Genomic DNA, 15,744 nt, shown 5'->3' on the forward strand with positions numbered 1-15,744 from the left:
GCCTGTGCCCAAAAGCCTTTGTCATTTCAAATATTGCATGTTACAGATCATGGACCCGTGCTGAGAAAACATGCAGTCTACTAGCCATGCTGGCCAGAGCCAAAAATTCTTAAATTCCACCCCTGCTCAAACATGATAACAAAATCAATACTGCTAAATTCATTGTTTTTAGAATTTTCAATTCTCCTTGATGGTCTAGCTTATTTGTTTGATGACTGTTAGTTCTCAAAGATTATATTATTACAAAATGTATAGCTCTATTACTTTTCTACACACTTTATCTTTCCCCAAAAAACATTTAAATTGTTTTTTATTTTATTTAGACTGTTTGAACTTGGCCTGTTTGGCCTGAAAAACGCTTAGGTAGCCCGCCGGCTGTCCAAGGAGTACAATGGCAGAAAAACCCCTTGTTAAAAGTAAGAACACAGTTTATAGAAAAATGTTGGAATTTCAGTTGTGATTTTTTTTTTCTGTATATATTTCGTACATATTTTAATCTCACTTTCCAACTAGAGCTGAATATACTCTCCTGCAACCCGCATCACCCAATGTGGTACGGATCTGCTTTTTCTATACTTTACTTTAGAACCGGAACCCCCATCAGAAGCTAGCCAGCTAACTAGCTACTAGCTAGTACTCAGTTAGCCACTGCTAGCGGTCTTCAAAGCTAACTAGGACACCAGCGCGACATCAACCCAGAGCATATCAGACTGCTTTTTCTCTACCACATCTCCGGATTCCTACGGCAAGCTCTGAACCTTTACACCGGATCATCGCAACTAGCTAGCTGCAATCCGAGTGGCTACTCCTGGCTAACGTCTCTGTCCCAAAGCAAGCACCAGTTAGCCTCGAGCTAGCCTCGAGCTAAGCCCATCTCCCGACTAGCCGAAGAGGTCCAACAATACCTCTTTTGCCAATTGGCCTGGACCCCTTTACTGCCGACACGGAGCCCCGCCGATCCATCACGACTGGTCCGCCGACATAATCGTCCGAGGTGGTTTCAACAGGCTTTTTCGTTGCGACATCGCCAAAGATCCATCTGCTGGCCAAGGCCCGCGAGCTTTCTGAATCGCTGTGTCTCCAGCTCACCTAGCGTACTAGAGCACCTGTAGCATACTCCTGGGCTACAATTACCCGGGCCCACGACCGGTCTGTCGATGTCACCGCATGAAGAGGAATAAACAGACTCACCCCATCGCGACGTCCCCCAAAGGTTAACTCTCTAGCCCTCGCTATCTCCCTGCTTGCTAATTCGGCCTGCTAACGGCTAGCTTGTCTAGCCCGGGCCTACGAACTGTTAGCTTGTTAGCACAGGCCTGCTAACCATCTGAATCACCGCATCCCAAACACTCTGAACCCATTTACTTTCTATCTCTTTTTGATGTTTATTTTGTTTATACCTTCCGGAAACTTGCCTCACCCACTGTGATACGGAATCGCTATTACTTATCATTTTTATTTTATTTTTATGACACACTCAAGAACCTCCAGACGCTAACCAGCTAACTAGCTAAAAGCTATTTAGTCATTGTTAGTTTTTTTTAAACCTGGATAACACTCGCCAGCCCAGCTTCCCTGCCCATCCACCGCTGCCCCCTGGACACTGATCTCTTGGCTACATAGCTGACGCACGCTGGACTGTCCATTAATCACGGTACTCCATTCTGCTTGTTTGTTTATCTGTCGGCCCAGTTGCCTAGTCAACGCCATTTTACCTGCTGTTTGTTGTGCTAGCTGATAAGCCCCGCCTACTGTTTTTAGCTAGCTTTCCCAATTCAACACCTGTGATTACTGTATGCCTCGCTGTATGTCTCTCTCAAATGTCAATATGCCTTGTATACTGTTGTTCAGGTTAGTTATCATTGTTTTAGTTCACAATGGAGCCCCTAGATCCACTCTGCATACCCCTGTTACCTCCTTTGTCCCACCTCCCACACATGCGGTGACCTCACCCATTACAACCAGCATGTCCAGAGATACAACCTCTCTCATCATCACCCAGTGCCTGGGCTTACCTCCGCTGTACCCGCACCCCACCATACCCCTGTCTGCGCATTATGCCCTGAATATATTCTACCATGCCCAGAAACCTGCTCCTCTTATCCTCTGCCCCCAACGCTCTAGGCGACCAGTTTTGATAGCCTTTAGCCGCACCCTCATACTACTCCTTCTCTGTTCCGCGGGTGATGTGGAGGTAAACCCAGGCCCTGCATGTCCCCAGGTACCCTCATTTGTTGACTTCTGTGGTCGAAAAAGCCTTGGTTTTATGCATGTCAACATCAGAAGCCTCCTCCCTAAGTTTGTTTTACTCACTGCTTTAGCACACTCTGCTAACCCTGATGTCCTTGCCGTGTCTGAATCCTGGCTCAGGAAGGCCACCAAAAATTCAGAGATTTCCATACCCAACTATAACATCTTCCGTCAAGATAGAACTGCCAAAGGGGGCGGAGTCGCAGTCTACTGCAGAGATAGCCTGCAAAGTAATGTCATACTTTCCAGGTCCATACCCAAACAGTTTGAACTACTAATTTTGAAAATTACTCTCTCCAGAAACAAGTCTCTCACTGTTGCCGCCTGCTACCGACCACCCTCAGCTCCCAGCTGTGCCCTGGACACCATTTGTGAATTGATCACCCCCCATCTAGCTTCAGAGTTTGTTCTGTTAGGTGACCTAAACTGGGATATGCTTAACACCCCGGCAGTCCTACAATCTAAGCTAGATGCCCTCAATCTCACTCAAATCATCAAGGAACCCACCAGGTACAACCCTAACTCTGTAAACAAGGGCACCCTCATAGACGTCATCCTGACCAACTGGCCCTCCAAATATACCTCCGCTGTCTTCAACCAGGATCTCAGCGATCACTGCCTCATTGCCTGTATCCGCCACGGAGCCGCAGTCAAACGACCACCCCTCATCACTGTCAAACGCTCCCTAAAACACTTCTGTGAGCAGGTCTTTCTAATCGACCTGGCTCGAGTATCCTGGAAGGACATTGACCTCATCCCGTCAGTTGAGGATGCATGGTCATTCTTTAAAAGTAACTTCCTCACCATTTTAGATAAGCATGCTCCGTTCAAAAAATGCAGAACCAAGAACAGATACAGCCCTAGGTTCACTCCAGACCTGACTGCCCTCGACCAGCACAAAAACATCCTGTGGCGGACTGCAATAGCATCGAATAGCCCCCTTGATATGCAACTGTTCAGGGAAGTCAGGAACCAATACACGCAGTCAGTCAGGAAAGCTAAGGCCAGCTTCTTCAGGCAGAAGTTTGCATCCTGTAGCTCCAACTCCAAAAGTTCTGGGACACTGTGAAGTCCATGGAGAACAAGAGCACCTCCTCCCAGCTGCCCACTGCACTGAGGCTAGGAAACACGGTCTCCACCGATAAATCCATGATTATCGAAAACTTCAATAAGCACTTCTCAACGGCTGGCCATGCCTTCCGCCTGGCTACTCCAACCTCGGCCAACAGCTCCACCCCCCGTAGCTCCTCACCCAAGCCTCTCCAGGTTCTCCTTTACCCAAATCCAGATAGCAGATGTTCTGAAAGAGCTGCAAAACCTGGACCCGTACAAATCAGCTGGGCTTGACAATCTGGACCCGCTATTTCTGAAACTATCTGCCGCCATTGTCGCAACCCCTATTACCAGCCTGTTCAACCTCTCTTTCATATCGTCTGAGATCCCCAAGGATTGAAAGCTGCCGCAGTCATCCCCCTCTTCAAAGGGGAGATACCCTGGACCCAAACTGTTATAGACCTATATCCATCCTGCCCTGCCTATCTAAGGTCTTCGAAAGCCAAGTCAACAAACAGGTCACTGACCATCTCGAATCCCACCGTACCTTCTCCGCTGTGCAATCTGGTTTCCGAGCCGGTCACGGGTGCACCTCAGCCACACTCAAGGTACTAAACGATATCATAACCGCCATCGATAAAAGACAGTACTGTGCAGCCGTCTTCATCGACCTCGCCAAGGCTTTCGACTCTGTCAATCACCATATTCTTATCGGCAGACTCAACAGCCTCGGTTTTTCGGATGACTGCCTTGCCTGGTTCACCAATTATTTTGCAGACAGAGTTCAGTGTGTCAAATCGGAGGGCATGCTGTCTGGTCCTCTGGCAGTCTCTATGGGGGTGCCACAGGGTTCAATTCTCGGGCCGACTCTTTTCTCTGTATATATCAATGATGTTGCTCTTGCTGCGGGCGATTCCATGATCCACCTCTACGCAGACGACACCATTCTATATACTTTCGGCCCGTCATTGGACACTGTGCTATCTAACCTCCAAACGAGCTTCAATGCCATACAGCACTCCTTCCGTGGCCTCCAACTGCTCTTAAACGCGAGTAAAACCAAATGCATGATTTTCAACCGATCGCTGCCTGCACCCGTATGCCCGACTAGCATCACCACCCTGGATGGTTCCGACCTTGAATATGTGGACATCTATAAGTACCTAGGTGTCTGGCTAGACTGCAAACTCTCCTTCCAGACTCACATCAAACATCTCCAATCGAAAATCAAATCAAGAGTCGGCTTTCTATTCCGCAACAAAGCCTCCTTCACTCACGCTGCCAAGCTTACCCTAGTAAAACTGACTATCCTACCGATCCTCGACTTCGGCGATGTCATCTACAAAATGGCTTCCAACACTCTACTCAGCAAACTGGATGCAGTCTATCACAGTGCCATCCGTTTTGTCACTAAAGCACCTTATACCACCCACCACTGCGACTTGTATGCTCTAGTCGGCTGGCCCTCACTACATATTCGTCGCCAGACCCACTGGCTCAGGTCATCTACAAGTCCATGCTAGGTAAAGCTCCGCCTTATCTCAGTTCACTGGTCACGATGGCAACACCCATCCATAGCACGCGCTCCAGCAGGTGTATCTCACTGATCATCCCTAAAGCCAACACCTCATTTGGCCGCCTTTCATTCCAGTACTCTGCTGCCTGTGACTGGAACGAATTGCAAAAATCGCTGAAGTTGGAGACTTTTATCTCCCTCACCAACTTCAAACATCAGCTATCCGAGCAGCTAACCGATCGCTGCAGCTGTACATAGGCTATAGGTAAATAGCCCACCCATTTTCACCTACCTCATTCCCATACTGTTTTTATACTGTTTTTTTTTTTATTTATTTACTTTTCTGCTCTTTTGCACACCAATATCTCTACCTGTACATGACCATCTGATCATTTATCACTCCAGTGTTAATCTGCAAAATTGTATTATTCGCCTACCTCCTCATGCCTTTTGCACACATTGTATATAGACTGCCCATTTTCTACTGTGTTATTGACTTGTTAATTGTTTACTCCATGTGTAACTCTGTGTTGTCTGTTCACACTGCTATGCTTTATCTTGGCCAGGTCGCAGTTGCAAATGAGAACTTGTTCTCAACTAGCCTACCTGGTTAAATAAAGGTGAAATAAAAAAAAATTAAAAATAAAATTGGGGTATATTGACCAAATTATCAGGTCATTTTTGGATGTATTTTCCCTTCATGACCACGGACCCCCCCTAGAGGAGTGTTGACACTGGAACCCATTGACCTTGAACCCCACCCCCAATATGCAACACAAAGTTAGTCCCTGTGCAATATAAAGGGAATAGTGTGCCATTTCAGAGAGAGAGAGAGAGAGAGAGAGAGAGAGAGAGAGAGAGAGAGAGATCACAGATCATGAAGATTATTATGGGGCTAGACTATGCAGGTATTATTTTAAGTCACTGATGGTGAGGTGGGCCAAGGGCACCATTCAAGACAAACCGTCTCTGTTACTCAGGACATGTAGGCCTGCATACTGCATCTCTACCACTGTCACCTTGTGGCTATCACAATGCATTGCATGTTCAATCGTGTACTTATTCAGTATATTTTTAGGTAGACAATACAAACACAAGTCATAATTGAGTTATATGAGGACTATTTCGCTATGCGAGGCATTCTCAAATACAATGTCACTTTTCACAATGACTGTTGACCAATATTCTTGTCTAAATTACGCAACACTCTCTCAGTGTATCTTATTGATGCTGTTCCATTCATATACACCAGAGGGCATCAAGTACTTTCCCAAATATGAGAATTGTTGAGGTGTATCAGTCAAAACAGCATCAACTTCGCAAGTTGACTGAATGATTGTATTGATATATGTTATCATGCCAAGCAGCAGGCATTGTGCCAAGCAAGGAGTGATGGTATTTGTGGTGGACGGTGAGCTCTTTCTGAGGAGGACATAGGATTGGTACAGAGCATAAATGACGTGTTGCGTAGAGTGGGAGCACAGTGACACCTAAGGGTGTCACCTAAGGGAGGGCAATGTGGGCTTCCCCTTTGATGCTCTTTGATGCTGAGAGCCAAGGGAGAGCTGCTGCCATGCCATGGCGTGGTCCTTCTGTAGCTCAGTTGGTAGAGCATGGCGCTTGTAACGCCAGGGTAGTGGGTTCGATCCCCGGGACCACCCATACGTAGAATGTATGCACACATGACTGTAAGTCGCTTTGGATAAAAGCGTCTGCTAAATGGCATATATTATTATTATATATTTTGAACCATGGCCAAGTTGGACACTGAATTTGGATGGAGGGAGCATGGCCCGGTAGTGAGTGGGTGTGGCCAGTCTGAGTCATGTGATGTCCTAGCTTGGTAACCTTCAGGGCCTGTCTTCATAAAAGGGGGTCTCAGAGTAGGAGTGCTGATCTAGGATCGGATTCCCTCTGTCCATGTAATTTTAATCAATTACGATAATAAACGACTAAACATTGCCCCTGTTTCTTATAGTATTTTTTTGGTAAAGTTGAAGCTCATTTACTGCATTTCTATACAATTAAAAAAAACGTTAAAATACTATTTGGTGAATAGCAAAAACAACCAAAAATGAACCCAGCCATTATTGCCTTGGCTGCTGTAGTTTCATTCACTGCAGTCGATGTACAAACACATATAGCCATACAAATCTAATGTTATACCCCTGAAAGCTGAATAATTCGCACTGACGTGTAGCATCAGCGACTCTTCAGTCCAAAGTAATGATGAATTGCATAAAATCATCAACTATTTTACATAGATATCTCTTTTCTAAAATGACATAGTGTTCACATTTGTATTCCTAGGCATTACTAATCAAGCTCTGCACAAAAAGACGTCAATAGAGCACACAGAGGATCGTATGATCACATTCACATGAATTATTAGAATATTACTTATGATTCGGTATTAATATAATAATAATAATATAATAATAATATATGCCATTTAGCTGACGCTTTTATCCAAAGCGACTTACAGTCATGTGTGCATACATTCTACGTATGGGTGGTCCCGGGAATCGAACCCACTACCCTGGCGTTACAAGCGCCATGCTCTACCAACTGAGCCACAGAAGGACAGTGACGTATTGGTAAGAAAAAGGTGGGTAATGGGAAAACTATAAACTCCAGTGGGTGATCGAGATAAGACAAACAACCACCGATATAAACGAGAATGTATGACATTTGTACAACTATATTGTTTGCCATTTAATCTAGGCCTATAGGGAAGATAGGCCATGTGGAGATGTTCATAATGAAACATATCTTTATCTAATAAAATAAAAAAATAGAACTTGTTTGATAAGATTACTACAGATTTTCTCAGGGGACCCCACATGGGGCTCCGACAGCAAGTTTGGGAACCACTGTACCACAGGAGGTTGGTGGCACCTTAACTGGGGGATGACAGTCTCGTGGTAGTGGCTGGAGCGGAATCAGTGGAATGGTATCAAATACATGGTTTCCATATGTTTGATGCCATTGCTTTGACTCCGTTCCAGCCATTATTATAAGCCGTCCTCCCCACAGCAGCCTCCAATACTGAATGTACTAACCTCTCTCTGTCTCCTCTGCTCAATTGCATGCATTGCAGCCTGCCTCAGCCTCACAACTCACTGAGCGCCACATCACTGTCTGTCTCAGTAGCCTACTCTCTGTAAAGCAAAGTTATTATAAGAACTTAGTAGCCTATGTTTTGCTCATGTAAATATAGGCTCCGTTTAATGTCAGCTCCTTACTTCATTCTTCTAGCTGGCTAAGTAGGCTAGCCAGAGACCTTCAACGTTACTGCAATATAAATCTCTGCCAGCAGCCACCTTTCCATGACATATATATTTTATCTATAACAAAGCGACTATTTACCATTTGTGCACTCATTCTCCGAGTAGGTTTTTGGTTGTTTGAGGGATGTCTGTAGACGCGGCAGGAATCGCAGGGTGGTTTTAAAAGGGCCTTTTGTCCGGCATCTTGCAAACTCTGCCAGCAGCGTCTCTACTTGCCTACTTGAGCTGACTTCATGCTGGGGTAGGCTTGTTCGTTTCACGTCTCAGGCCCTCGGTCTGTGCCGCGAGAAGGCGGGTTAGCCGTTTAAGAGAGCGTGGTGAATGTGCTGGTAAAAGGGCACACCCGGAAGTCAAGTGCTGGGAATGCAGGAGAACATAACGAACAAACCACTGTTGATGATTCCACTCGTTCGCAAAAAGGCAGTTGCGATTAGAATGGTCAGACCAAGAATATAATAAGCGTCCTGAGCTTTGATAAACTCAAGGGGCAACATTTAGATATTGACCCGTCATTTATTTTATTTATTGTGTACAAAATATATATTTGTATTATAATATACATATATCTTTTTTTACAGGTGTGCTTATATGTAGTTACGTCCATGTATATGCTCTCTGTTCTAATGCAGTTTGAGTCAGTGAGTTGTGTAAAGTTTGTCTCGGGTGTCTTTTAGAATGATACTTTTGTCGTAATAAACATCAGCGAGATATGGTAGCCTACCAAAATTCTACATTTATGAGAAACTCTCGATAATAAATGTGCTCACAACAATTCAATTCAAGGGCTTTATTGGCATGGGAAACATGTGTTAACATTTCCAAAGCAAGTGAGGTAGACAACATACAAAGTGAATATATAAGGTGAAAAACAACAAAAATGAACAGTAAACATTACACATACAGACGTTTCAAAACAGTAAAGACATTACAAATGTCATATTATATATATATATACACAATGTACAAATAGTTAAAGGACACAATATAAAATAAATAAGCATAAATATGGGTTGTATTTACAATGGTGTTTGTTCTTCACTGGTTGCCCTTTTCTCGTGGCAACAGGTCACAAATCTTGCTGCTGTGATGGCACACTGTGGAATTTCACCCAGTAAATATGGGAGTTTTTCAAAATTGGATTTGTTTTCGAATTCTTTGTGGATCTGTGTGATCTGGGAACAATCTATTCTGCGGCGTCACAAAGCAAGAAGGATGCTTATGGTTTGTGTGTATTGATAAAATATAAACTGCGCCTATGTGAGGAATAATGATATCTGCCAAGGCTTCACGACTTCTGCTAAACATGTGACCATAGCGTGCCAGTTCGTGGTTTTCCGTACTGCACTTTTCAGATCTAACACTGGGAATAGTAAAAATAACACCACCATTCCATACTCCGGGAATTAGACTCTCGAACATGGACATTAAGGACCAAGGCGCTCAAATGGAGGCGCTACTGCCAACGGTAAGAAGCTCCTCTTTCCCATTGCAATACACTGATTAGGCAGACGTTATCTTCTTTGTGGGGCACTCATCTTTAAGATCCAAATATTTGAGGGTGAAAGTAATTTAGATATTTGACAAGTATCATGTTCAATGTACTATAGTGTCATATTCTAGACGATATCAAAATCAGCGATATCGAACTAATTAGATCAACAGGGAAGCCGGTATAATTGTTATATCCGCAATGATCAAAAACCTGCAGTTTTTTAAATATTTTATTTTAACCTTTATTTAACTAGGCAAGTCAGTTTTAAGAACAAATTATTATTTACAATGACGCTAATACCGAGCATAACATATGCCAGATTCTTTTCACACATCAGACAGTTTCAACCTATTCACGAATGACTTTTGTAATTTCATGTGAAATGCAATTTAATTTATTTTTGACAACTTTGAATGACGTTGCATTAAGCAGACATTCTATTATAGGCTTCTCATAAATGTAAAATAATAACATCAGTGAAACTCGATATATTTATCATCTCCTCAATAGGCTACATACACTCATGTTTGGATGCTCGTTCCTGCCATGCAAAAAACTAACCTGACCACAAATTATGACATAGTAATTCATAATTATGAGAGTAAGACATTATTGTGAGATAGTAAGTCATAATTATGAGATAGTAAGTCGTTGTTATGAGAGAGTTGGTCATAATTATGAGATATGTCAGTATAATGATATAGTAAGTAATAATTATGAGATAGTAAGTTGTTATTATGAGAGTGCAAGTCATAATTATGAGATAGTATGCCATTATTTTGAGATAACAAGTCATTCTTTTGAGATATGTAAGTCATAATATTATAGTAAGTTGTAAGTGTGTACTAAGTAAGTTAGTCATATGAAAGTACTAGTAAGTAGTAAGATAGGGTGCATATGTGTGTGTGAGAGAGAGATAGAGAGAGAGTTAGTTTGTGGTGATATTGTCCTATATTAATAAGGGGTATGGAGAGTTTTGTTGACATGAGTTGGTGCCTGTTTGAAAATCAGGGACTGGTACATCCATTTTTGGACTTTTAAATTATTATTGAAGAATATAACTTAGAAATGCCTCATGAGCAAACAGTCTTACCCCATCAGAACTCAAAATATAAACTTGTTTAACTCCATTGTTTGTAAACAATGTAATTGTAAACAAACACTGATTATATTCAAAACATGGTTAAAACTATCATTTTGATCTCATAACAGCTCAGTCCATGCATCCATACAGGGCATTCGGAAAGTATTCAGACTATTCAGACCCCTTGACCTTTTCCACATTTTGTTATGTTAAGGCCTTATTCTAGAATGGATGGATGAAAAAATCTTCATCAATCTACACACATTACCCCACAACGACAAGGCAAACACAGTTTTTTCAAAATTTTAGTAAATGTAATAAAAATAAAACCTGAAATATCACATTTCTAAAGGTATTATGACCCTTTACTCAGTACTTTGTTGATGCACCTTTGGCAGCGATTACAACCACAAATTTTCTTGGGTATGACGCTACAAGCTTGGCACACCTGTATTTGGGGAGTTTCTCCCATTTGTTTCTGTAGATCCTCTCAAGCTCTGTCAGGTTGGATGGGGAGCATCACTGCACAGTTATTTTCAGGTCTCTCCAGAGATGTTCGATCGGGTTCAAGCCTGGGCTCTGGCTGCGCCACTCAAGGACATTCAGAGACTTGACCCGAAGCCACTCCTGCGTTGTCTTGGCTGTGTGCTTAGGGTCGTTGTCCTGTTGGAAGATGAACCTTCGCCCCAGTCTGAGGTCCAGAGCGCTCTGGAGCAGGTTTTCATCAAGGATTTCTCTTTCCATTTCTCTGTTCATCTTTCCCTCGATCCTGACTAGTCTCCCAGTCACTGCCGCTGAAAAACATCCCCATAATATGATGCTGCCACCACCATTCTTCACTGTAGGGATGGTATTGGCCAGGTGATGAGTGGTGCCTCGTTTCCTCCAGACGTGACACTTGGCATTCAGGCCAAAGATTTAAATCTTAGTCTCATCGGACCAGAGAATCTTGTTTCTCATGGTCTGAGAGTCCTTTATGTGCTTTTTGTCAAACTCCAAGCGGGCTGTCATGTGCATTTTACTGTTGAGTGGCTTCTGTCTGGCCAATTCAACATAAAGGCCTGATTGGTGGAGTGCTGCAGTTATGGTTGACCTTCTGGAAGGTTCTCCCATCTTCACAGAGGAACTTTGGAGCTCTGTCAGAGTGACCATTGGCAGCCAGCTCTAGGAAGAGTCTTGGTGGTTCCAAACCTCTTCCATTTAAGAATGATGGAGGCCTAAATTCCTTCGACCTCATGGCTTGGTTTTTGCTTGGACATGCACTGTCAACTGTGGGACCTTATATAGACAATCAATTATCAATTTACCACAGGTGGACTCCAATCAAGTTTAGAAACATCTCAGTTATGATCAATGGAAACAGAATGCACCTGAGCTTAATTTCGAGTCTCATAGCAAATGGTCTGAATACTTACAGTTGGGCAAAAAAAGTATTTAGTCAGCCACCAATTGTGCAAGTTCTCCCACTTAAAAAGATGAGAGAGGCCTGTAAATGTCATCATATGTACACTTCAACTATGGCAGACAAAATTAGAAGGATTTTTAATGAATTTATTTGCAAATATGGTGGAAAATAAGTATTTGGTCACCTACAAACAAGCAACATTTCTGGCTCTCACAGACCTGTAACTTCTTCTTTAAGATGCTCCTCTGTCCTCCACTCGTTACCTGTATTAATGGCACCTGTTTGAACTTGTTATCAGTATAAAAGACACCTGTCCACAACCTCAAACAGTCACACTCCAAACTCCACTATGGCCAAGACCAAAGAGCTGTCAAAGGACACCAGAAACAAAATTGTAGACCTGCACCAGGCTGGGAAGACTGAATCTGCAATAGGTAAGCAGCTTGGTTTGAAGAAATCAACTTTGGGAGCAATTATTAGGAAATGAAAGACATACAAGACCACTCCCTCGATAATCTCCCTCGATCTGGGGCTCCACGCAAGATCTCACCCCGTGGGGTCAAAATGATCACAAGAACGGTGAGCAAAAATCCCAGAACCACACAGGGGGACCTAGTGAATGACCTGCAGAGAGCTGGGACCAAAGTAACAAGGCCTACCACCACTATGCTGCCAGGGACTCAAATCCTGCAGTGCTTAAGCCTGTACATGTCCAGGCCCGTCTTGAGTTTGCTAGAGAATATTTGGATGATCCAGAAGAAGATTGGGAGAATATCATATGGTCAGATGAAACCAAAATATAACTTTTTGGTAAAAACTCAACTCGTCGTGTTTGGAGGACAAAGAATGCTGAGTTGCATCCAAAGAACACCATACTCACTGTGAAGCATGGGGGTGGAAACATCATACTTTGGGGCTGTTTTTCTGCAAAGGGATCAGGACGACTGATCCATGTAAAGGAAAGAATGAATGGGGCCTTGTATCGTGAGATTTTGAGTGAAAACCTCCTTCCATCAGCAAGGGCATTGAAGATGAAACGTGGCTGGGTCTTTCAGCTTGACAATGATCCCAAACACACCGCCCGGGCAACGAAGGAGTGGCTTCGTAAGAAGCATTTTAAGGTCCTGGAGTGGCCTAGCCAGTCTCCAGATCTCAACCCCATAGAACATCTTTGGAGGGAGTTGAAAGTCCATGTTGCCCAGCAACAGCCTCAAAACATCACTGCTCTCGAGGAGATCTGTGAGGAATGGGCCAAAATACCAGCAACAGTGTGTGAAAACCTTGTGAAGACTTATAGAAAACGTTTGACCTCTGTTATTGCCAACAAAGGGTATATAACAAAGTATTGAGATAAACTTTTGTTATTGACCAAATACTTATTTTCCACCATAATTTGCAAATACATTCATTAAAATCCTACAATGTGATTTTCTGGATTTTTTTTCTCATTTTGTCGGTCATAGTTGAAATGTACCTATGATGAAAATTACAGGCCTCTCTCATCTTTTTAAGTCGGAGAACTTGCACAATTGGTGGCTGACTAAATACTTTTTTGCCCCACTGTATGTAGATAAGGTATTTCTGTTTTCGCTTTGGGGCATTGTGTGTAGATTGAGGAAACATTTGTATTTAATCCATTTTAGAACAAGACTGTAATGTAATAAAATGAGGAAAAAGAGAAGGGGTCTGAATACTTTCCGAATGTACTGTATTGGAGAGTCCTTTCGTCTATGTATTTGAGAGTGGTTAGATTTATCCTGTCCCATTCCTCAGCTGTTTACCAAATAAAGTTATGATTTATCATCTCATAATTTACTTACTATCTCATAGATTTTATTGGGTGGCAGGAACGAGCTTCCATACTCATGTCATCTCGAATAGAATATAATAGAGTTCTTTATTTTCTTCTAAAAATTCCTTGCACAAGGACAAATTATACCACTGTGTTCTAAAATATTAATATAAACATATTGCTAATGAATACATTTGCGAATCTGTAGCAAAAAGCTGACTTTCAACAACAGGATACCATTTTCAGTGAAGAGTGTAGCTTAGCATTGCAGGCCTGTACACATAGTTGTAATTGCTTCTCCTATGGCAGATGCCATTTAATTTTACATTTGGTAAAACCAGTGGTGACCTCATGCGCTGAGATTATACAGTAAATGAACCCAGGGAAATAGATTGTACAGTATGTTTACACTGACATTCACTGAATCACAGACTCATGAGTGCAACCTATGAACTCATAAGCCTGATGCTAGGGGATTGTCTCAGGGTGCCTGCCAAGTGCCCTGTTAAAGATCAGAGAGAGAGCCTTCTTAATACAAATGAGATAAGTGATCAGACAAATTGTATGCGTTCCAATGGCAGCCTATTCCTTTCAGTACACTACTTTTGACCAGGGCTCATAGGGCTCCCGTCAAAAGTAGTGCACTACGGAATAGGCTGCCATTTGTAACAAATATGTTGTCCCACCTATAGAGACAACCCATTGGGCAAACCATGTCATTTCAACGTGGAAATGTGGGTAATATTTGGTTGAGACGTTGATCAATGAGATTTCAACCTTAATTCACCGACTCAAAAAGACAGACAGAGGTTTTTTGATTTCCCAGTGTGTTATCACTATGCATTCAACCATATGAAAGCTCAACCAAATTCCAATGGAAAAACAATGTCAGATTTTTGGTTTAGTTGCCATCTAAATATGTTATCACTGTGCTTTCAACCATTTATATTGCAACAAAGTTCAAATGGGAATACAATGTCAGATATTTTGTATTTATACAACTTAATGTGATATCACTGTGCTTATCTAATAGCACAAGTAAATGACCTGGATTGCAGTTGACATCACACTAAAAGTACATAGTGCAAGTGATCAATGCTGTACAAGATTCTGTGCAGATTATTATAACAATTGTGAATATCTCCTCAGACCTGCAACCTTTGCATCGAATCAAATCAAATTGTATTTTTCACATACACATGTTTACACATGTTTAGCAGATGTTATTGCGGGTGTAGCGAATTGGTTGTGTTTCTAGCTACAACAGTGCAGTAATATCATCTAAAAATTCACAACAATACACACAACCTAAAAGTAAAATAATGGAATTAATATATATATATATATGTATATATATATAAATAATGTGGCATAGACTAAAATGCAATAGAATAGAATACAGTATATACATGTGAGATGAGTAAAGCAAAAACATGTAAACATTATTAGAGTAACTAGTGTTCCATTATTTAAGTGGCCAGTGATTTCAAGTCTATGTATACGGGGCAGCAGCCTCCAAGGTACAGGGTTACGTAACTGGGTGTAACCCGTCTAGTGATGGCTATTTAACAGTCGGACGGCCTTGAGACAGAAGCTGTTTTTCAGCCTCTCGGTCCCAGCTTTGATGCACCTGTACTGATCTCGCCTTCTGGATGATAGCGGGGTGAACAGGCAGTGGCTCGGGTGGTTGATGGCCTTGATGATCTTTTGGCCTTCCTGGGACATTTGGTGCTGTAGCTGTCCTGGAGGGCAGGTAGTTTGTCCCTGGTGATGCGTTGGACAGACTGCGCCACCCTCTGGAGAGCTCCGCGGTTGCGGGCGGTGCAGGTTCAGTACCAGGCGGTGATACAGCCTGACAGGAT

At 42.6% G+C, this 15,744-nt stretch overlaps 1 protein-coding gene across 1 annotated transcript in view; it reads left to right on the forward strand.

The window, feature by feature from the left end:
* Positions 1-9,101: 9,101 nt before the first annotated feature.
* Positions 9,102-15,744, forward strand: part of LOC118386001 (sodium-driven chloride bicarbonate exchanger-like) — a 55,001-nt gene continuing 48,358 nt past the window's right edge. The window contains exon 1 of the mRNA XM_035773329.2: positions 9,102-9,574. Coding sequence (XP_035629222.1) covers positions 9,527-9,574 — 48 coding nt within the window. The 5' untranslated portion in view covers positions 9,102-9,526. The remainder of the gene's footprint in view (positions 9,575-15,744) is intronic.

Source organism: Oncorhynchus keta, chromosome 7, assembly GCF_023373465.1.
Source record: "Oncorhynchus keta strain PuntledgeMale-10-30-2019 chromosome 7, Oket_V2, whole genome shotgun sequence".
NCBI classification, from domain to species: Eukaryota; Metazoa; Chordata; class Actinopteri; order Salmoniformes; family Salmonidae; genus Oncorhynchus; species Oncorhynchus keta.